Genomic DNA, 23,568 nt, shown 5'->3' on the forward strand with positions numbered 1-23,568 from the left:
TTTTTTAAAGTAGGTGTACCCATGAAGCTCAAATGTGGGCTTTGAAGGCAACTATACCAGGGTTTGAGTCCCCACTCTGCTAGTTCTATGACTCTAGACTTGCCTTCTCTGAACCTCAGTATCTTTACCTTTAAAATAAGCATCATAATGACACCCTTTCAGAACACCATAGGCTTGTTAGAAGGATTAAATGAATTGATGCACAAAAAGTTCTGAGTGTTGGCTGACCAGAGTTTGTGTTCAATACACGATAGATGACAGCATTATATTTCCATTTCAGGCCCTCCCTGCTCTGCCCTCAGCCACACAGGATCTATGTGGCCCTTTGTCTACTAGGAAGCACCCACCACAGGGATGACTAGACCCTTCAACAGTTCACATCTCCACGGAAGAGTTCAATGCTGAAACATGATTGTTCCTGGAAAGAGGGGCTCTTCGAAGCATGTAAACCCACAGACACTGCATCCTCCTGCCTGGGGCCCAAGAGACTTCCTTTACCATTTCAGTTGTCTTGGTCCTTATTTTAAAACTCACTAACAGGTTTCCATTAAGCTAATTCGAAACTAAATACCTCACCAGCTTGTAGTTTCCTGTTTCTAAAAGGGTAAAAGCTCTTAGTCCCAAAGGAGCAGTAATTCACCAACAGATCTTCCTCTTAGTAAACAGACTGCATTTCAAATTTCTGAGCCTAGTACAGTGTCTAAAGCACACAGAATGCACTTAATAAGTGTAGTGGAAAGAGATCTCTAAATTTTGAAACACTTGATAAAGGGTAACAGGCACTATCATACACTATTTTGGAAGCGCCAACTGACACAAACTTTTTATAGGGTTATTTGAATACCTACCAAACTTTTAAATGCAGATACCCCTGAACTCAGTAATTCCACCTTCTTGAATTTTCCCTGTAGAAATATTCATACACATGCAAAAGATATATGTACATAATTGCTCACTGCAGAATAAGAGCTTGGAAGGGTAGAGTAATCTTGGTTGTAGGTCCTTACCATTCATCACTTTGAATGTTTCTTGCCACTCCCTTCTGGCCTGCAAAGTTTCTGTTGAGAAATCAGTTGACAGTCGTATGGGTGCTCCCTTATAGGTAACTAACTGCTTTTCTCTTTCTGCTTTTAAGATTCTCTCTTTGTGAGAGAAACCAAGACGGTGGCATAGGTAAACACCTGAAATTGTTGCCTCACACAACCACTTCAAAAATACAACTAAAAGACAAAACGGACATCATCCAGAACCACAGGAAGGCTGGCTGAGTGGAAATTCTACAACTAGAAGGAAAGAGAAAAGCACACTGAGACTTAGAGGAGGTGCGGAAGTAAAGTGCAGAGGTGCAGAGGCGCACGCGAAAAGGGCTGGCAACTGAGGACGCGGTTGTCTTTTTCAATTGGGAGGGAGTCTCAAGCTCCCGACTTATCTGAACTCCAGTTCCGGGCGAGTCTCTGGGGACCCAGACTCATACAGGGAGAAACTGGACTGTCCAGCAGCGAGCGGAACTCGAGGGCGGCTTTCTCTCAGAGGTGCTTGCAGCGATTACCGCGGGACACTGAGACCCGGGGCCTCTTAGGGTAGGGCTGAGGATCAGCCATAGGTGTTTGCTCTGCTCTGTTGATTCCCTGAGACCCCGCCCCACTCAAGCTGTGAGCAGAGGCTTTTGCATATAAATGCCTTGGCCCTTTGCAATCTAAAATTACCTAAAAAACTGCAGCTGGGTCAGAGAGACCCAGAACATCCAAAAGAAGGCCCAAGGCCCCACAGTAGCTTGCATTGCTTCACAGCTGGGCCTCATCTGGGCACCTCCAAATCCCAAACAAGGAAGAGGAATCTGCAGATCTCTCCATAGCTCCTGCTGGGTAGCATCAGGCAGAGGCTAAATTAGTACCTCCTTACAGATCCAAGAGCCAGTATACCCAGTGGTCAGAGTGGGACCTTCCAGACTACAACTCCCCAGATCCATAAGGGACACACTCAGGGGGCAGACTCAGTGAGCACCAAAACCCCACTGAAGCAAGTCTTGCCCCAGAAGGGTGTCTCCAGCACAGAAGTTCTCCCACCATAGACATAGCTGATTCTCACAGCCAATTGGCCTGGAGGTCAATTCCTCCCAGTGATACCTACAACAATAAAGGCTTAACTACAACAAGACTGTGCACACAGCCCACAAAGGGGTGCACCAGGAGTGTTCACCTCAGGTAATTGGGGAGGCTGAGCCACTGGGCCCTATAGGACACCTAGCACAGAAAGCCACTCTACCAACATAGGGAAGCATAAAAAATGCGGAGACAAACAAACAGGCCACAAATGACAGAAATGGAGGAAAGCAAACGACTGGATATAGAGTTCAAAACCACGGTTATAAGGTTTTTCAAGACTTTTCTAGAAACCGCTGATAAATTTAGTAAGACCCTTGAGGATATGAAAAAGGACCAACTAGAAATTAAACATACACTAACTGAAATAAAGAATAATATTCAGAAATCCAACAGCAGACTAGAGGATCGCAAGAATCAAGTCAAAGATTTGAAATACGAAGAAGCAAAAAACACCCAACCGGAAAAGCAAAAAGAAAAAAGAATCCAAAAATATGAAGATAGTGTAAGGAGCCTCTGGGACAACTTCAAGCATACCAACATCCGAATTATGGGGGTGCCAGAAGAAGAGAGAGAGCAAGATGTTAAAAACCTATTTGAAGAAATAATGACAGAAAACTTCCCCTACCTGGTGAAAGAAATAGACTTACAAGTCCAGGAAGCGCAGAGAACCCCAAACAAAAGGAATCCAAAGAGGACCACACCAAGACACATCATAATTAAAATGCCAAGAGCAAAAGACAAAGAGAGAATCTTAAAAGCAGCAAGAGAAAAACAGTTAGTTACCTACAAGGGAGTACCCATACGATTGTCAGCGGAGTTCTCAACAGAAACTATGCAGGCCAGAAGGGAGTGGCAAGAAATATTCAAAGTGATGAATACCAAGAACCTACAACCAAGATTACTTTACCCAGCAAAGCTATCATTCAGAATTGAAGGTCAGATAAAGAGCTTCACAGATAAGAAAAAGCTAAAGGAGTTCATCACCACCAAACCAGTATTATATGAAATGCTGAAAGGTATCCTTTAAGAAGAGGAAGAAGAAGAAAAAGGTAAAGATAAAAACTATGAACAACAAATACATATCTATCAACAAGTGAATCTAAAAATCAAGTGAATAAAAAATCTTATGAACAGAATAAACTGGTGAATATAATAGAATCAGGGGCATAGAAAGGGAGTGGACTGACAATTCTTGGGGGGAAAAGGGTGTGGGGGTGCGGGAAGAGACTGGACAAAAATCGTACACCTATGGATGAGGACAGTGGGGGGGGGGTAAGGGCAGAGGGTGGGGTGGGAACCAGGTGGAGAGGAGCTATGGGGGGAAAAAAGAGGAACAACTGTAATAATCTGAACAATAAATATTTAATTAAAAAAAAAAAGATTCTATCTTTGTCTTTTCCCTTGACATTTTAATTATGATGTGTCTTGGTGTGGGCCTCTTTGGGTTCCTCTTGTTTGGTACTCTCTGTGCTTCCTGAACTTGTAAGTCTATTTTTTCACCAGGTAGGAAAAGTTTTCTGACATTATCTTTTCAAATAGGTTTTCAATATCTTGCTCTCTCTCATCTCCTTCTGGCACCCCATAATATGAATGTTGGTATGCTTGAAGTTGTCCCAGAGGCTCCTTACACTTTCTTAAATTTTTTTTTTTCTCTTCTGATTGGGTGTTTTTTGCTTTCTCCTATTCCAAATTGTTAACTTAATTTTTGGAATTCTCTACTCCACTGTTGAATCCCTGTAAATTGTTCTTTATTTCAGTTGGTGTATGCTTAATTTCTCATTGGTCTTTTTTCACATCATTGAAATTCTCACATAGCCTGGCCGGCATGGCTCAGTGGTTGAGCATTGACCTATGAACCAAGAGGTCACGGTTCGATTCCTGGTCAGGGCACATGCCCGAGTTGCAGGTTCAATCCCCAGTAGGGGTCATGCAGGAGGAAGCCAATCAATGACTCCCTCATTGTTGATGTCTCTCTCTCTCCCTCTCCCTTCCTCTCTCTCTAAAATAAATAAAAACATATTTTTAAAAAAACATAAAAAGACACATTATGTTTTAAAAAAAATCTCACTAAGATCCTTAAAAGCCTCACTAAGTCCCTTGAAGCTCTCATGAAGGTCCTCTCCAGTCACTTGAGCTGGGCACTCTAGGTGCGCCCCTGTGTGGACTGTGTAGTTGAACCTTGATTGCTGTTGGCATCTCTGGGAGGGGTTGATCTCCAGGCCAATTGGCTGTGCGAACCAGTTGCAACTACAGTGGGAGAGCTGCTATGCAGGAGGTGAGGACCAGCTGTGAAGCAAGGCAGGCTGGTGCTAGAGCCTGGTCTTGGGCCTTTTATTGATAGGTTTGGGGCACACTGTCACAGGCTATAGCTTGAGATTTTAGCAGTCTGAAGCTGGAGCCAGGACAGGCTATTCATATGGAAAAGCTGCTGCAAACAGCTTGGGCAGGGCTGCAATTTGGATGGGGTGGGGTCTCAGGGAATCCCCAGGGTGGAGCTAACCGTGTCCTCCAGGCAGATTGAGACTCTGATATGGCTGCCAGTCGGCCCTTTGATAGGGGAGATCCCAGCACAGGAACCATGACCCTTGGGAGCACCCCTGTCTGGGAGAAAGCCACTCCTGAGTTCCTGCCCCAATGCCGGGCAGTCCAGTTCTTCTCCCAGAGCCGCCTGGTGCTGGAGCTCAGAGGTATCAAGTCTGAGTAAGTTTGTGCGCTGGCCCTTAAAATGGAACGCCTGGGTCTCCAGCAGCCTTGTGTCAGTCAGCCACAGTCCCTGCTGGTTTTTACAGCCCATAGTTGCAGGGGCTTCTCTTCCCAGTTCTGGAACCCTGGGCTGGGTGTCTGGTGTGGGGCTGGGACCCTTTGCTCCTCACGTGCAACCTTTGCAGAGATGATCTCCCTCCTGATTAAAAAAGCAGCACACATGGGTGTCAGGCCAATCCATTCCGCACCTCCCACTAGTCTCAATGTGCTTTCTTCTTTACTTCTCTAGCTGTTGGACTTCCATTCAGTCAGCTTTCAGGTGGTTCTGAATGATAGTTGTTCTGTATTGTAGTTGTAATTTTGATGTGATTGTGGGAGACAGCGAGTACAGGCGGTTACCTACGCCGCCATCTTGGTTCTTTGTCCTATTTGTAATATTTTAAAATGTAAAAGCACAAATATTCATCAATGGAAATCTAGTTAAATAAATGATGGCATAGAATGGATTATTATGCATATTTTTAATTTTTTCTTTATCCTCACCTGAGGATATGTTTTTATTGATTTTAGAGAGAGAGGAAGGAAGAAGAGGGAAAGAGAAACATCAATCACTTGTCTCCTGTACATGCTCCGACCAGGGATCAGGGAATTAACCCATAACCTTTGTGTGTATGGGACCACTGAACCACCCGGCCAGGGCTTTTATGCATATTTTTAAAAGAATGACGTAAACTTGCATGTATTGTATGGAAAGCTCGCCAAGATGTATTATTAACTTTTTTAAGTGACAGGCATAGACCCATCTGCTTACTTTAAGAATGTGTGTATGCCTGTTGAAATGGCTATCTTCAATTAATCAACTAACAAGTGTTGGCAAGGAAGTAAAGAAAAGGGAACTCTTGTGCACTTTTGGTGGGAATGCAGATTGGTGCTGGGAAAACTGGACACAACAGGGGAATGACAATAGAAATACTTTCCAGTTATATAGCATCTTTCAGTTTACTAAACATCTGCCAAGTATATCATCTTATTTGACTCACTAATATTTTGTGGATTAATGTTGAATTTTGTCAAAATTTTCTCCTGAATCTATTGAGATGTCATCCTTTTTTTCCGTTAATGTGAAGTAGTACCTTGATTTTTTTTTTAATGTTGAGCTAAGTTTGTGTTATTCAAATAAACCCTACTTGGTCTGATATATTATTCTCTTTATATATTGCTGGAACAGACTTGCTAATATTTTGCTGGATGTTTTACATCTATGTTCATGAGGACTATTGGCCTGTCATTTTCTTTGCTTATAATAGCTTTCATTTTGTCATCATCAAATGAGTTGGGTCTTGTTTAGTTCTCCTCCACTTTCTGTGAGACTTTGTGTAAGATTGGTGCTATTTATTTCTTACATATTTGATACAATGAAACCATTTGGGCCTGGAGTTTCTTTGTGGGGAGGTTTTAAATTATGAATTCAATTTCTTTAAATAGGCATGGTGTTTTCGTATTTTCCATTTCTTTCTGTGTCACGTAAGGTAAATTGTGTTTTTTAAGAAATTTTTTCATTCCATCTAAATTTTAAATGTATTGACATAAAATTGCTGATAATATTTCCTATTGAGGATATTAATCCTTTTTAATGTCTGGGGATTTATAGTGATATCTCATTTTTCACCCCTAATATTGGCTGTTGTGCTTTCTTTTTTATCTTGATAAACCTTGCTAGGTTTTACCAATTTTATTAATCTTTTCAAAGAACCAACTTCTAGCTTTGTTAATTTTCTCTATTATTTTTCTCATTGTTTCTATGAAATAATAAAATAAATGAATAAGTCAATAAAATAAATGGAATTGATTAAATAAATCTTGCTTTTATTACTTTGAATTTAATTTGCTCATCTTTTCCTATTTTCTTAAGGTAGAAACTTAGAACATTAATTTTAAATATTTCTTCTTTTCTAAAATAGGCATTTAAGCACAACTTTGCAGCTCCCCACAATTTGTGATGTTATATATTCACTAGAGGCCCAGTGCATGAAATTCGCACATGGGTAGGGTCCCTAGGCCTGGCCGGCGATCAGGGCCGATTGGGGCCTTCCGGCTGCCGGCCAGAGCCTCCCTTCCCCAGCTGCCGGCTGCCAGCCGAGGCCTTCCTTCATTCCGCACTGCCCCCTGGTGGTCAGCGCACATCATAGCAAGTGATAGAACTCCCGGTCTCCTGGTCAAACTCCTGTGGGGACACTTTCCATATTAGCCTTTTATATATATAGATTACCATTCAATCAAAAATGTTTTCTAATTTCTCATGTGCTTTTTTTGACAGGTGTTATTTAGAAGTATGTTCCTTAATCTCTAAATATTTAGGGATTTAAAACATATTGCTATTTATTTTTAATTTAATTCTATTTTAGTCAAACTAGTCCTAGTATGCTGAGATTATTTCTTTTGTGGAGGGATGTTTAAATTGAGTTAAAATCTGTCAGATTTTAATCTTTTCAAATGTATTGAGATTTATTTCATGGTCTAATATATGGTCTATTTTTATGAACATTCTGTAGTTCTTAGGTGTAATACTCATTCTACATTTCTTGTAGTGTTCTATAAATGTTAAGTAGGTCAAGCTGGTTACCAGATCTTCTGTATCTTTCAATTGCTGAGAAAGGAGTGTTAAAACCCGCAAACATCATTGTGTATTTCTCTATTTCTCCCTTTAGCTCTGTCAGTTTTTATTCAGATATCTTGAAGTTCTATTAATAAGCATACACATTTGTGATTACATGTCTCCTATTAAATTAACCCTTTATCATTATAAAACTAGAGGCCCGATGCATGAAATTCGTGCAAGAGTAGACCTTCCTTCCCTCGGCTGCCAGCCCTGGCTTCGTCTGGAAGGACGTCTGGTCTAATTAGCATATTATGCTTTTATTATTATAGATGTCATTATATATCTTTGGAAATACTTCTTGTCTTGAAGCTTACTTAGTTCTGATAATACTATAACCGCACAGTTTTCCATTTGATGGTATATTTTTTCCATTCTTTTATTTTCTACTTTCTATGTCTTTACATTTAATTCTACCTCTTAGAGGCAGCATATAGTTCAGTCTTGCTTTTTTCTTTCCTCACTTTTGTTTCTCTGTTCATTTTGTCTTCTTTTGTGTTGACTGTTTTGTGTGTGTGTGTGTGTGTGTGTTTTTTAGTATTTTATTTTCTCTATTGTTTTTTTTTTTTTAGCTGTACCTTTTTGTGGTTGCTCTAAGGTTTGCAATATGCACCCTAAACTTACCATAGTCTACTAAGAATAAATAAATATCATACCACTTCCTATTTCATAATGTAACAGCCTTATAACATCTTAATTCCATTTACCATCACCACCTTACCCTTTGCCCTATTGTTGTCATGTATTTTATTTCTATGTACAGTATAATCTCCACCTTACAATGGTATTATTTTTACTTTAAGCAGTATTTTACTTTAATATTTACTTTAATATGTCTTTTAAGAAAAGCAACAGAAGATAAAAAGCTAGTCTTTTATCTTTAGCCACATATTTACCATTTCCAGTATTTTTTTTGGTTCTTCCTATAGATATAGCTTCCATCAGGTATTATTTTCCTTCAGCCTAAATAACTTCCTTTAGTAATTCTTATAGTAAATGTCTACTGATGACAAATTCTCTCAGCTTTAGTTTATCTGAAAATATATTTATTTTGCCCTCCTTTTTTTAGGGGTATTTTTGCTGGACATAAAATTCTGGGTTGACAGTAATTTTCTTTCAGTGCTTTAAATATGTCATTTCATTGTTTTCTGACCTCCATTATTTATAGTGAGAAGTCAGCCATAATCATATCATTATTCTCCTATATGAAATGTTTCATTTTTTTCTGGCTATTTTCAAGATTTTATTTTTATCTTTGTTTTTCAATATTTTGACTATGAGGAACCTAGGTGTGGTTTTCTGTGTATTTCTCCTTCTTGGGGCTTATTGCACTTCTGATAGTACTGTATGTTTTCCATCAAATTTAGGAATTTTTTTTATCATTATATCTTTAAATATTTTGCCCCCTTCTCTCTTTCCTTCTGGGATCCAACTATATTCATGTCCCAAATTACAATATATGACATATTCCCACTGGTCACTAAGGTTCTTTTTTATTATTATTGATTTTTAGAGAGAGAGAGGAAGGGAGAGGGAGAAAGAGAAACATTGTTCCAGAGTGGAACAATGATCAGCTGCCTCCTGCCTGCCCCCCAATGGGAATCAAACCAGCAACCCTTTAGTGCATGGGATGACACCCAACCAACCGAGTCACACCAGCCAGGGCTCTTTTTAGTTTTTTTAAAATCTTGTTTCTCTGTTCTTCAGATTGAATAATTTCAATGGATCCACCTTCACATTTAGCTATTAGGCCTATCCAATACATTTTTCATTTCTGATAGATATTTTTTCATCGTTTCCATTTTTCTGCTTAGGTTCTCATTCATTAACTCATTATTTCCTTTAAGTCTATAAATGTATCTGTAACAGCTACTTCAAAGTCACTGTTTGCTAATTCCAATACCTGGGTTGTATCACTGGTATCATCATACTCTCCTTTGGCTCTATCTCCCTGAACCATGATCAAAAAATTGTCCCAGGCAGAAAGTGAAGATAAACACGTAACTCACGTTGGGTATTTCCTTCCTCAAAAATCACTGTTGGGAGGGAATGCCTAAAAGAGTTGCCTCATACACTGTGTCCAGGATTAGAGTTGTTTACAGTGGGAGGGCAAGTTCAGTATGAATTGCTCCAGTATGGCCAGAATATAAGTCCCATATGTCAAGGTCTTTAAAAGTTATATATAAAGTGTGCTGTATTTTAAACTTCATTGCAGAAACATGCTATTTAAAAACACATACACCTAAAGACTTGTGTAAAGGACAGAACCATTTGTAATCTATACAATAAAAGCCTAAGCGACCATTATGGCAGAACAACCAGAACGATGGGTCGCTATGATGTGCACTGACCACCAGCGTAGATGCTCAACACCGGAGCTGCCCCCTGGTGGTCAGTGCACTGCCATAGGGGTAGCGCCACTCAGCCAGAAGCGGGGCTCACAGTTGTCAAGCACAGAGATGGTGGCAAGAGCCTCTCCTGCCTTCGTGGCAGCGCTAAGGAGCAGTGAGCAGACAGGCGGTAAGAAGTGAGGGGTCCCAGACTGTGAGAGGGATGTCTGACTGCTGGCTTAGACCTGCTCCCCATGGGAAGCAGGCCTATGCCGGCACGTGGACATCCCCCAAGGGGTCCCGGGTTACAAGAGGGTGCAGGCCCGGCTGAGGGACACCTCTCCCCCCCCGCCCCGTGCACAAATTTCATGCATTGTGCCTCTAGTGTAAATATAAGTTCTGAATGAAGGCATTAGGCTGGAAAAAATCTTAGGGCCTTTTTGTACAATGTATGAGAAACAGATTTATCAGAAACAAAGCATAAGTTACTTTGGAGTAAAGCAGGTTATACCTTGCACTGGAAAAACCAAAGAAAGTTCACTTCTCCTCCAAAGGGAAACTGCCCTGCTCACAGCTTTGGTGCTAAGAGAGCCATAGGATCGTGTTCCTCCTGGATACAGCCTAGCATAAACAGACAAGCTGGGATCAACCAGATTCCTGCTCCAAAAGTATGAATTAGGACTACAGGGAGAATTGGTGGTTGGATGGAGATATTGATGGAAATGGTTGTGAGGTAGAGAGAGGCCAGAGTAACCATGATAAGCTGGAAACACACTAAAGTGTGTTTAGCAGAAACCATACAAAACTTGGCTGGTTGGGAAATGAAAATAGGGAATGAAACATACTTGCTAAGAAAAGTAGAGAGACCATGAGATATGAAGAAGGTAATTACTACTTTCAGAACCAATAGTTTTCCAATTCCAATTCTAGGCTATCTATGTATTTACTAGGGACCCAGTGCACAAATTCGTGCACCTTGAAAGGAACTGTGGGCCACGAGGCTGCAGTGGGCATAGGGGCGGGTCTCAGCCCATCCTCTGCACCCCAGCCCAGCCCCTCCTGCCACGACCCCCAGCCCTCTGTCTGCTGGCAGCCCTGCTCCCGCCACCACCGATCCCACACGCTGATGGCACTGGCCCCACTCACACCCGCTGACAGCGCAAAACGATTGGGGCCGGCGCCAGCACTGGGTGCGAGCAGCAGCTCCGGCGCTGGCTGTGGGTGTGAGCAGGGCCGGCGCCAGCAATGGGTGCAAGTGGCAGCTCTGGCACTGGCAGCAGGTGCAAGTGGGGCCTTCGCTGGCAGCGGGTGCAAGAGGCGGCTGCCAGCCTCAATCACCCCTTAGGAGCAGGGGGTGGTGGAGAAGCCCTGAGGGGTAATCGGGGCCGGCAGCCACCGCTCACACCCGCTGATGGTGCCGAGCGATCGGGGCCAACGCTGGGCACCAGCAGCAGGTGTGAGCACCGGGTGGGACCATGGCACGCGGGAGCAAAGAATTTTCAGTAATCACCAGAGGCTTGCCCCAATGACAGCAACCGGCGCCCCGCCTTGGTCTGGCATCCCCCCTCACCTGCTCCACCATCCCACCACGGCCTACGCCTGCCATGTTTCGTGCGCGACCCCTGGTGGTCAGCACACATCATAGCGACCGGTTGTTAGGTTGTTCTGCCGTCCGGTCTATTTGCATATTACGGTTTTATTATATAGATAATGTCCACCCACAACCCCGACATATATACCTTCTCCCTTCATCCACCTCCCTCCTTTACATGAGTGAGCCTCTGTTCTTTGCAACTTAAAGAGCTTAACAAATATACATGTGCCTTGGAGTTTTCTAAGCCCATAAAGGGCAGGAGAAGTAAGAAAGACTTGGGCATTCTAGGCAGAGGGAACAAAATCATTAAGAAAGATATAGAGCCCGGCCGGCTTGGCTCAGTGATTGAGCATCAACCTATAAACCAGGAGGTCACATGGTTCAATTCCTGGTCAGGGCACATGCGTGGGTTGTGGGCTCGATTCCCAATGTGGGGCATGCAGGAGGTGGCCAATCAATGATTCTCCCTCATCATTGATGTTTCTACCATATCTCTTTCTCCCTTTCCCTTCCTCTCTGAAATCAATAAAAATATATATATATATATTTTTTTAATATATTTTATTGATTTCTTACAGAGAGGAAGGGAGAGGGATAGAGAGTTAGAAACATCGATCAGCTGCCTCCTGCACATCTCCCACTGGGGATGTGTCCACAACCCAGGTACATGCCCTTGACCGGAATCGAACCTGGGACCTTTCAGTCCGCAGGCCGACGCTCTATCCACTGAGCCAAACCAGTTTCGGCAATAAAAATATATTTTTAAAAAAGATATAGAGGCTTGAACCACATGTCTGCCCAGGGATCAGCAGATTTTTTTTCCTTACCCATTTATATTCCAATTTGTCTCAAATCAAGATTTAAGACTGAATATGTGACACATGGAAAATAAGTAAATGAGAAAATGGACATAAGGTAAAAATAAAAGTAGAAAAATAAGCTTAGCATCAGGAGTGGGGTCCCCACATAGTTAACAGAATTAGGCTGCTCTGACTAGGGTGAAGAAAACCTGAACTGCTTCTGCAAGCCTAAAAAAGTTAGTGTTCAGTATATTTTAGTATGTGTCTTTTCTTTCTTTCTTTCTTTCTTTCTTTCTTTCTTTCTTTCTTTCTTTCTCTCTCTCTCTCTCTCTCTCTCTCTGTCTCTCTGTCTCTCTTTCTTTCTTTCTTTCTTTCTTTCTCTTCACCCAAGGATATTTTTCCCATTAATTTTTTTTTAGAGAAAATGAAAGGGAAGGAAAGAGAGAAACATCAATGGGAGAGAGACGACACATCGATTAGTTGCCTCCTGCTTGCGCCCCATCCGGGGCCAGGGATTGAACCTGCAACCGAGGTACGTGTCCTTGGCTGGGAATCAAACTCACAACCCTTCAGTCTGTGGGCCAAGGCTCTAACCACTGAGGAAAACTCTCCTAGACTGTAGTATGTATCTTTTCATCATTCATTTATTTACTCAATAAGTTCATTCAGTCATTACTCATTCACCCAGTATTTATTAGCACTGACTATGTGCCAGATCCCAGGATAATAGCTAAAGAAGAACCAAGGTTGAGTTGGTCCCACTTCAAGGGTTCTCAGCCTAGGAGGTGAGATAAATGGAGCACATAAGCCCACCATACAAACCAGAATCCAGTGACTGCATAGTAGGGCAGAGTGTTGCGAGACACAAAGCAGTGAAACCAAAGTTTGATCAGTAATTGTGTCCTTTGCTTGCTTCTTCCGTACAACTCGGTCTCGGCAATTGGGAAGATTGAGTACTCCCTACAAATTCCTAAGCGACAGAAAACAATTTCATGTGGCTTGCTCACAGCTGGAGCCAGAGAATCAAAATTACTCCTCAGCATCAGCTTGCAGGCTGCAAATCCCAGGGATAAGCACGAGAGCTCTCTGCCTTTATTATTTGAGTACCTGGCATGCACTGAGTACTAACAACGTCCTAGGCTCCACAGCAAACAGGGGATGAGACCAAGTTCTGGCCTCGGATGCTCACAGCTGTTTTGTAATCTGATAATTGTGCATGACAAACCTCAGACTGTAAATCTGAAAATAGCATGACTGTAATCATAACAAAATGGAACAGCCATTGGCAAAATTTGTTTTCTAGTTATCACTTCCATAAGGAATTCCATAACACTACTAGAGGAAGAGAAAACTCTCAACTTCCTGCCACTAAACCTCTGAATTGGCATCATTTACATGCAAACCTTTCTCCTTTCTCCTCTCCTGTTACACTGTTCCACCTTCTGTCCGTAACTCATCCATTCCCACCTCCTCAGAGACTTGGCTCTACCCATTATTTTATCTGTCTCCTTCATCTTCAACATCTTCTATCTGTGCCAGGCTCCTGCATTTAACATATTCAAGTTTCACTTTCTTCTCTAAAAAAATCCTGTCTACGTGGTCTTTACTGCCTTTTTAGCTCTATTCAGTTTGGTCTTTACCTCTGAAATTGTTCTTTCCAAGGTCCCCAATAACTTACTAATTATTCTATGTCTAGTTGTTAGCTTCATTGACCTCATACTCTATAAACACTATAAACTCATAGACATGCTCTTCCTTAGGCTTCTGGGACATTATTCTTCCTTTGTCTTCTAACTTCTATGCTTACTCCTTATCCTACATTTTGGACTCCTTCGTCTTTCCAAACCTTCCATCATGTCATTCCTCCTAGAAGTATTCCCTGATTCCCCCAGAATCAGTGTTAGGACCTCCTACCACATGCTTCCATAGCACCCTATGCTACTTCCCCACCCACGGTCCATCATCCATTCAATAAGCATTCATGGAGGTGAATGTGATGGCCACTGTGCTAGGATCTGAGAATACAGATGTGAGCAAAAACATCCACAGGCCTGCTCTCAAGGAGCTCCAGTCTAATAAGAGACACATACAGCAATAATTACACAAACAAGTGAATAATTACACACTGTGATGCATGCTATAGAAGAAAGGATTAAGAGCAATTAGACTATATAATAGAGGAACCTTAACCCTATCATCATTAACAAGGCAGAAGGCACTGGAGTGGGTTGTAGGGATTGATGTTTGGGCTGAAATCTTAGGAGTGAGTACCTGTGTAAGGGAAGGTGTGAAGAGTGTTCCAGAAAGAGGGAACAGCACATAGAACTGAAGTACAGCAATCATAGGGAAAAAGTGGTACAAGTGAAGGCTTAGAGATCCAAGTAGGCCTTGGCCCATATAGGTACCTGAAGAGTTACCTAAAAAGTTGGTCCCTGTCATAAGGGCAATGGGGAGATACTGAAGGGTTCTGAGTGGAGGATGACATAATCAGGTTGATAGTTTGAAAATATCACTTGATGCAGTGTAGAGAATAGATTGTAAGGGGCGTGAGTGGGTGAGGGGAATACCAGTTACAAGGCTTTCACAGCACTCTGGGCGAGAGATGATTATAGGTTGGGCTAGAAGAGTGGCAATGAGTATGAAAAAAATTGGTTTAATTCAAGAGATATTTAGGAGGTTCAGGGGCAAAGGTTTCTATTTAGGACTTAAGAAAGGAGAGAGGTATAAGGATAATACTAAAGAGAAAGGTAACGAGAGTGAGGATATCATTCATACTTTGGACATATAGAAACATATCAATTTCCCTTAGATTCTGCTCACCCTCTCCTGTCCTCTCTTCTATGGATCCCAGGCCCAGTCACCAGATTCAAAATCTCTGAATTATCTAATACTCTCTTTTGGCCTTGTACCCAGTCTTGGCCACTCACCCCTACCTAGTCACCCCTCATCAAGATCAATAGTACTACAAGTATTGTCTCAGAGGGGCCTCTGGAGGGACAAAATGATCCAAAAATGTGAGTCTTTTCTTTAGCTCTTACTGGCAAGTGATGCAAAATTCTAGACTTTCAAATTTTTTATGGTAACCAACTGAGTTATAAAGGAGTACTAAAATTTGTTAGTCACAAACTAAAATTAGCTTCTCACTGGAGTTCACAGAAGACTCTAATTCAGTTCTCTACTAAGAAGTCTGGCTGCCAGGCACTATTTGGCAACTTTGCAAAGCTCCTCCTGCACATACACACATGCTGCTAGTTAGGATTCTTGCAATTTTCAGGAAGGACACTTCGTTATTGGGGCATTACTAGCGATGTTTTGAGCTGGTCATGGTTTATGGTGCTTGACATTCATGCATTTTAATGACACATTATTATTCATGGAGCTTCATCATGATCAATTTAATATGCCACGAGTTATTTGATTAACCCTCTGGGGTAGAGGGATACACTTCTCTGAACTTATTTCCTGCCACCTCCCTCCTCCCATTTCCTTGCTGATCCAGAACATGTGTAGCAAGCTCCTATCTCAGGTTCTTTACACTTGCTGTGCCCTTCGTCTGGGATGCTTTCCCCCCAGATACCACATAGCTAACGCTTTAATTTCCTTCCGTTCTTTCTCAAATGTCACATGTATGAGGCCTTCCCTGACCACTATATTTAAATCATAATCTTCCGAATCCCTGAACTTCCTAGTCTATTTTCCTGTTTTATTTTTCTTCTTGACACCTACCACACCATCTGACAAACTTTATATTTTACTTATCTGTTTATTGACAACTTACCTCCTAAAAGTTAAGATCCATGAAAGCAGGGGTTTTTGATTCTTTTGTTTGTTGCTCTATTACTAATACCTAGAATGGTACCTTGTATATAGCAGCACTCAACAAATAATTGTTAAAGGAGAATGGCTATCTATCATCAGAATTTCTGATCTCTTAATCTCCAACACCCAGCTTTTAAGGCATGGGAATATGTGGTTCAAATATGAATCATTCATAGCCCTGTCAAAGCAGATATTAACATGAACCTGGAAAAACATGCTTCTACTGTGACATTTCCTTGTTATCCCTCCCCACTTGTCTCCCCATCCCAGGTTCATCCCTTCCCATCCTTCAAACACTCAGAGCAAAATTTCCAAAGAACCGTTTCCAGCCGAAGCCGGTTTGGCTCAGTGGATGGAGCGTCTGCCTGTGGACTGAAGGGTCCCAGGTTCGATTCCCGGTCGAGGGCATGTACCTGGGTTGCGGGCACATCCCCAGTGGGAGATGTGCGGGAGGCAGCTGATCGATGTTTCTCTCCCGTCGATGTTTCTGACTATCTATCTCTCTCCCTTCCTCTCTGTAAAAAATCAATAAAATATATTTAAAAAAAAAAAAAAAAAAAAAGAACCGTTTCCAAATTTTCCAATTAACTCATTTTCAGAAGTTAATATATTCCAGGCATTGTGTTAGGCTCAGGAGAATCAACATGAACAAGACAAACATGATCCTTGTCATCACAGAGTTTATATTCCAGGGGGGAAATTACCGGTCCTGCCTCCTGAAAGGGTACTTAATCCCTTGTAGGGGAATAGGGTGGCAAACCTGAGACCTGATATGTGAAGAGGAGATAAAGGAGAGATTTGGGGCACAGTGGCATGGAGCAGGTGGTAACAGACAGAAAAGATGGTACCAGGCAGGCAGGCAGGCAGAGGAAACAGCATTTCCAAAGGCCGAGAGGAGAAAGAGTGTGGATGGCACTTTCCAGGAAGTGAGGGCAATTCAGTGTGCTGTGGCTGTGGAATTTTCACAGAGCAATGGTGAGATCTGAAGTAGGGTGGGTAGTGGAGGCTAAACCTTGCCAGGCCTTGCAGACCATACCAAGCAAGTTGGACTTTTGGGACTTTTTCCTAAGAGCAAGAGGGAGCTACTGCAAGGTCTGCTCAGTGGAGCAACAAGAACAGTGTAGTCTAAACACTTCTCTATCCCCAAACAAACCCAACACTGATCTTCCCTCTCCACTGCAGGCATCCAAGTCATAGCTGCCTCCTCCCTGAAGCTTTTCTACTGCTCCAACCTGCATGTCTCCCTCCTCAGTGAAACAAGAAGGTGATGAATACAACCTTGCACAACCCAGCCTTTTCTCACGCCCCACCCACCAATATTTACATTGCACTAAAACAATCCTTGGGGGGTGGGGGGAGGGGGAAGCGCTGGTGTGTGCAGGGCCAGGTAACCTAGATTTCTCTGCTTCCTGTCTGCAGCCACTTCTCTCTGCTCTCAGTGTAATTAGCCTCTAATGTCTTCCCTAATGGGCTTTTATAAAAACTCATCCCAAGCTTGTTCGAACCGCAAGTGCTAGAAAAGACAAATCTAACCTGTAGTGACAGAAAGCAGATCAGTGGTTATCTGGGGTGGGGGGTTCAGGAGAACTGACTGGGATGAGGCACGGGGGAACTTATCTGGGTAGAGGAAGTGTCCTATATCTTTATTGTAGTGGTGGTTCACAAATGTACAAATTTGTCAAACCTTGTCAACATGGACAACTAAAATGGTCCATTTTATTGTACGTAAACCAGACCTCAGTAATGCTGAACTTAAAACAATCTGGACCCAGACAATAGTGTGGGGAAGGCCTGGGGTAGGGTGAGGGCTGGGTGGAGGGGGGAAGGGGGAATGATGGGGGATATCTATAATACTGTCAATAAATAAATAAATTAATTAAAAAACAATAAGTAGACCCAAACACAATACATATATGAGCTTCGAAACAAAAGTTCAGCCCTAACCGGTTTGGTTCAGTGGATAGAGCATTGGCCTGTGGACTGAAGGGTCCTGGGGTTCAATCCCAATCAAGGGCACATGCCCAGGTTGCAGGCTCGATCCCCAGTAGGAGACATGCAGGATGCAGTCAATCGATGATTTTCTATCATCATTGATGTTTCTATTCCTCTCCCCCTCTCCCTTCCTCTCTGAAATCAATAAAAATACATTTTTTTAAAAAAGTTCAACCCCAACATAAAACTAGGGCATGGCCATATGGGAAAACCAGCCTCCTCATGTTTGCAGAGATCTAAGAAATATGAGTCCATCTGCTATGCAAGCCCAGGTGAAAGGAACAAAGACTAATATGGAGGAGGCCAGACCAAAATACAGTATGGACAAATATTTTCTCTCCAAACCTCAAAATACCTAGGAATGAGTGAGGGAAATTTAGAATAAGTAAATAAATAGAAGTCCTGCCTCACAGAGCCAGAAACTGCATATTAGTCCCAGGGTGTTAATTCATAAAAGGCTTGGGAAAAGTGATTTTTAAAAATATATTTTATTGATTTCAGAGAGGAAGGGAGATGGAGTGAGAGATAGAAACATCAATGATGAAAGAGAATCATCGATTGGCTGTGCCCCGCACTGCGGATCAAACCCACAACCCAGGCAGATGGCCTGACCAGGAATCGAACGTGTCCTCCTGGCTCATAGTTCAACGCTCAACCACTGAGCTATGCTGGCCAGGTGGGAAAAGTGACTCTTGAAGGACTGAGTACCTTCACCACAGAGGGCTCCTGGAGAAGCGGGGCCTTACCTCACCTTCTAGGTGATGCTGGGGAGGAAAGCTCTCTGTGCTGAGTGGGTAAGGGGGGTGACTCTTGGGTTTCCTGTGAGAAGGGATGACATCTGGCCAGGTGGCAACAAGAACACAAAGTTCACACAGCTGGATGAGTCACAGGAGTGGACCAGGGGCTCACAAGGAAGAGAGACACACGAGGCTCCAGAAATAGTTGGGGGGAAATGTTTGGGGTGTGCAATGTGTGAATGGGGACAGGGATGGGAAAGAGGTCTCTCTCCTCTTCCTCTTTACCTGACCTGTCTCTCTTCACAAGTCTCCCGGCACAGAAAATCTAAACCAAACTCTGGCGCATAATCCGTCCCGTGTCTCCTGTACAGTTCTCCTGTACTCCCTTTGTGGGCTCCCAAAGGTCTGTGTCCACACTTAGCCCAGCACTGGCTCACACAGCAAAGCGCTGGAAAAATAATTTCTTTGGGACACGAATGTGAGGGCAATAGTTGTACATGTTGACCTGGTAGTGGGAGTGGGGGTGGGGAGTTCAGGAGGATGGGCTGGTCAGGATGGGTCAGTGGAGTGGAGTGAGGTAATGGAATGGTGAGGGAGGACAAGTGAAATGTAGGAAACAGTGGATCAGTGGCGGTGTGGGAGAGAAGGCTAGGATTAGTAGGAGAGAACAGGAAAGGGTCAGGGATCCTGTGGGGACACAGGCCAGGGGTCACAAGGAGAGAGAAGGTTAGGGGTCAAGAGGGAAAGGAAGATGAAGGATCAGTAGGAGAGGTATGATCAGTAGTCATTGGCGGTGAAGGTCAGAGTTCTTCTCTAGAGGGCAAGTTGGAGTGTTACCGGCTTACGTGGCTGCGGTTTGTGGGGCATCTTCAAAGAAGCAGGTAGCTGCCACCTGAACACTTGGGGCGTCTACAAAACGCTCCCTTTCCTGAAGACAAGAAGCTTGTCCGTCCCCTCGATCACGCACGGGAAATCCGGATTCTCTTTCACTTCAATTCCCAGTCCCAGGGGTTCTTTGGGGGACAGCCGTCGCTGTGGGTCTCCGCACCTTTGCCGGAGGGAATCGGCTCCTCCCGGACGCGGTTACCTAGCAACCAACCGGCAGCCAGCGCGCAGGCGCTTCTGACGCCCCCTAACGGCTTCAGCGGGTAGCGGGGCAGGGCGTGCGAGGAAACCCAGCTCCACTAAGTCCCGCCCCCTCAGAATGACAGGACCCGCGGCCGCGCGCATTAGTAACCCCTGCATGTGGGAGGGGCTGGGGCGCCCAGATACCGCCCCCTCATGAATAATGCACATTCGGGCGGTGCCCGGACCCGGAAGTGGAGTTGCCGAGTCACCGCAGTGGCTGAGCTGTTGACAGGAGGCGGTGGCGGAGGAGGAGGCGAGGCCGGACCCGCGGCTCTGCCCCGCCACCGCCGCGGTAGTGCTAGGCAAGCCCACGGAGCCACGCGGGCCTCAACCCGCCAGCGAAACTCCCGCCCCGCTCCCACCCGTCGATCTGCTCGGCCGCCCGCCCGCCCTACTCGTCCAGGGCGGCCTAGTCTGCACCACCCGACCGGCTCCTGGGGCTGCCGCCCCGCGCGGTCCCGTTGGCGTCCCTGGCCGCGCCCGGCCTGGGTTCGCTCGCTCGCCGGCACCATGATGGAGGAGATCGACCGGTTCCAGGTGCCCACCGCGCACTCGGAGATGCAGCCGCTGGTGAGGGGGCGGGCGGCGGGCAGGCCAGGGCCGGGAGGGGGCGCCGCCTGAGGAGGAGGAAGGGAATCAGGCCTCGGGAACTGAGGGACCGCCTTCTAGGAGGCAAAGAGAGCCTTGAAATCACATCACTGGGGAGGGTGACCTGCAGGACCTGAGAACCGTGGGAGAATCCGCGAGGCGACAGCGAAGGAGCCTGTGAGGGCGGGGGCGCAGTCGGAGGAGGCAGGCCGAGGGAGCTACGGGGAGCACTGTCGGGTGGAACCGAGAGGGGCACAATGGTGCACACCAGCGGGGGCCCGCCGCTGGGAAAGAAAGGGGATTGTCATGGAGCGCCGTGGGCGGCAGGCCCGGGAGGCTGGCGTGAGCGACGGGAAGGCGTTTCGCCCTGGAGGCCTGTGATGTTCAGGGCGGGGGAGGGGACTGGAGAGCAGTCGGCTGAGAGGTACCGGGAATAGGCTTGTAGAGGAGGGGGGCCCGGCCCGCCAGTGTGCTGATGTGGATGCGAACGCGGGGGCAGGGATCCGTAGGGGCAGAGGTCGGTGCAGGACCCGGGGATTCCCTTTTCCGGAGGAGAGCGCAGGTAGTCTAAGCCGGCGGCACGGGCGCCGGGAAGGAGGAGAGCGCGCAGAGGCGGGATGGAGAATCTGAGGCGCGGACGAGAGGGGCTCCCGAACCGACGGGCGAGGGGGCAGGGCTGCGCCGGGGCCGTGGGGAAGAGCCCCCATCCTCCTAGGCCTAGGTGTTTGGAGCCCTTGCTGGGCGCCGATCCGACCGCCTGTCCGCGGTCCCGGAGTCTGGGAGGCATGATGTCATCGCTGCCGGCGCAGAGGGGATGGAAGGGGGAGGGCGACGCGGGCGCACCGCGGCCAGGCCTAGGGCAGACCGAGCCCGCTGCCCACCGCGGCGGGGGGAGAGGGGGAGCACCTGACTGGCTTGCCCGCCGCCTAGTGGAAGAGAGGCCGAGAGAGAGAGAGAGAGAGAGAGAGAGAGAGAGAGAGAGAGAGAGAATCCAGGGAGCGCCCTGGCTCTGTTCTCAGTTCGCTTTTCCTTCTCCTTCCCCCCCCCGCCCCGCCCCCCGGAGCCTTAGGGGGAGCTGGAAGGAGTCAGGGCAGGCCAGAAACCTAAAGGTTGGGTCCCCTATTCTCTGAGTTCTGCTGGAACCTAGCAGAGCTCTCCAAGACTTGCAGATATTGGGCTCCCTACGGCTCATCCCTCTGTGTTAGGCCAGGAGGTGAGGAACAGCTTCTACCCTTGGGCCTCCAGGCCTCTGGCTTACAGATGTGCTTTGTGGCTTCCCGAGCAACCTGCCCATCACAGCAGCCAAGACAGACCTTGGTAGGAAGCCATGACCTACTCTAAGCCACACTTTTTGGGAGATGGTAGAGAGAATCATTGGAGGCTACCTGGCAGGAGATAAAAGTCATTTTCCCCCTTTTGTGACTACTTAGTTCCAGAAGCCAAAAGAGAAGCTGCACAGAAGTGTACCATATTACACTGGGGAGAGAGTTGCTGGCCTGATGCCATCATTGGATTATTTAGGGGGTCAGAAAAACTTGGTGACAAGTTTGTCCCATAATATTGAAGAACTTTGGGCTGGATTAAGAGGACTTTCCTTTCTGGATTATTTTTCCACCCAACCTGGTTTGTCAAACTAGATTGCCCTTCCAATTCTAAGCATCTAATCAAGAACCCAAAGGGAGGGTGGATGAAGGAGGAGGAGGACGTCCAAGTGAGTCAGAAGAGCGCAATGGGTTGGTTCTTGCCTCCCATGTGGGGTTCCTGAAAAGGGAGGCAATAACTGTCCAGGGAAGGGGGGGAAGGAATTGAATCACTCGGTTCTCTCCGTTGTCCTTGGTGCCTCCATCATTGCCTAAAGTTTTTAATGATGGTTTGAGTGAGTAGTGGTTCCGGAAGACTCCCAAGCTGTGGCTCTGGAGGAGAGGTGCAAGGAGACATTTATCAGAAAAACCAATTGCCTTCAGACCTTTTTCTTGAAGCCTGAAGGAGTCCTTCTCTGCTAGGGGCTGCTTTGTTGCAGTTGAGTGAGAGCCTTATGGAAGTAGCAATGCAGCCATCCCCCATTTGAGGACCATAGACACTGACCTGCAGATTTCTGTTACTTGATCGTTGTTCCCAGGTTAAAGCCCAAAGGACTCCCAGAATTCCTTAAATGCTCTGTATGTTGTTGAGACCAGCAGAATTTTGTGTGGCATTTCCCCAAGAGCCTTCATTTCAGGGTATAAGGACTCAAGGTGGTATACCATAGAAGAGAAAGGCAAAATGGCTCGTTAGGAGTATCTGGGTGGACCGTAACAACTAGGGTCCCAGGCTTGAACTCAGCTGTGACCAATCTTATTTCTTGCCATTATTTATTGAGACCTCTATTCTAGGAAGTCTCTCCTCTTCTCCGGACTTAGTTTTCCCATTTATTAAATGAAAACAAGCTATCTCTTTAAAGGTTAAACAATAGCTCCTCACTCTCTCTTCCAAAGCATAGCATAGGGACTTGATATTACTGATTCTGAAAATTCATTCACCTGATATTTATTGAGCATCTGCTCTGTTCTAAATACTACACTAGGGGTTAGGAACACTGTGGTTAACAACATACATGCAAAGATGGCCCTGCCCTCTGGAAGCTCACAGTTCAACAGAAGTTTATTGTTCTTGCTCACTCCCTCAGGGTGAGCCTCTCTGAGGGCAGAATGGGGGCTGTCTCCTTAAACCCTAAAGGAAATGAGGCAATGCTGGTGCCAGCATCATTCCCTCTTTCTGGACTAAGCTGTATGTACTTGTACAGGCCTGTCATGTGGGCTCGATCATCAAATAAACCTCCCCTACTCATAGTAGTGGGAAGAATCCAGAGGCCATCCCTCACTTGGAAAAATGAGCTCTGAGGGGAGAGTATCTTTATTATTTTTTTTATCATTTACTTGAAAGAGAAACTCGAGCTTAAAAAGGAGGCCTAGAGGAGTGGCATGAGCTGGAAGAGAAGGCACAGCCAGCAGATCTGGGTGTTTCCAAGGTGCTAATTTAAGCATTAGTTCTCAGTTTAGTGGGAAGAAGCCATCCCTTCCCTGTTCCTGCTGCTGCTGTGCAGCAGCTGCAAGGAGCCTTCCTCTGGGGTGGGAGTT

The 23,568-nt window shown here is 45.3% G+C and overlaps 2 protein-coding genes across 11 annotated transcripts in view; one reads left to right on the top strand and one right to left on the bottom strand.

Annotated features, from left to right (window-relative positions):
* The window catches only part of DNAI1 (dynein axonemal intermediate chain 1), a 57,160-nt gene extending 37,292 nt beyond the window's left edge, over window positions 1-19,868 (bottom strand). The window contains exon 1 of the mRNA XM_006098747.3: window positions 19,574-19,868. Within this exon, the coding sequence (XP_006098809.1) occupies window positions 19,574-19,603 (30 nt within the window). The 5' untranslated portion in view covers window positions 19,604-19,868. The remainder of the gene's footprint in view (window positions 1-19,573) is intronic.
* Window positions 19,869-20,077: 209 nt separating this feature from the next.
* FAM219A (family with sequence similarity 219 member A) overlaps window positions 20,078-23,568 on the top strand; it is a 50,016-nt gene continuing 46,525 nt past the window's right edge. For 9 of the 10 annotated variants that reach the window (XM_023762429.1, XM_023762426.1, XM_023762420.1 and 6 more), the window contains exon 1: window positions 20,088-20,434. Coding sequence is in view for 9 of the 10 variants with exons in the window: in XM_023762426.1 (XP_023618194.1) it covers window positions 20,375-20,434 (60 nt within the window). In the remaining variant the exon portion in view is untranslated. Of the gene's footprint in view, window positions 20,435-23,568 lie in introns of all 10 variants that reach the window. The other variant, XM_023762422.1, reaches the window with a different exon arrangement.

Source organism: Myotis lucifugus, unplaced genomic scaffold (genome assembly GCF_000147115.1).
Source record: "Myotis lucifugus unplaced genomic scaffold, Myoluc2.0 scaffold_246, whole genome shotgun sequence".
Classification (NCBI taxonomy): domain Eukaryota; kingdom Metazoa; phylum Chordata; class Mammalia; order Chiroptera; family Vespertilionidae; genus Myotis; species Myotis lucifugus.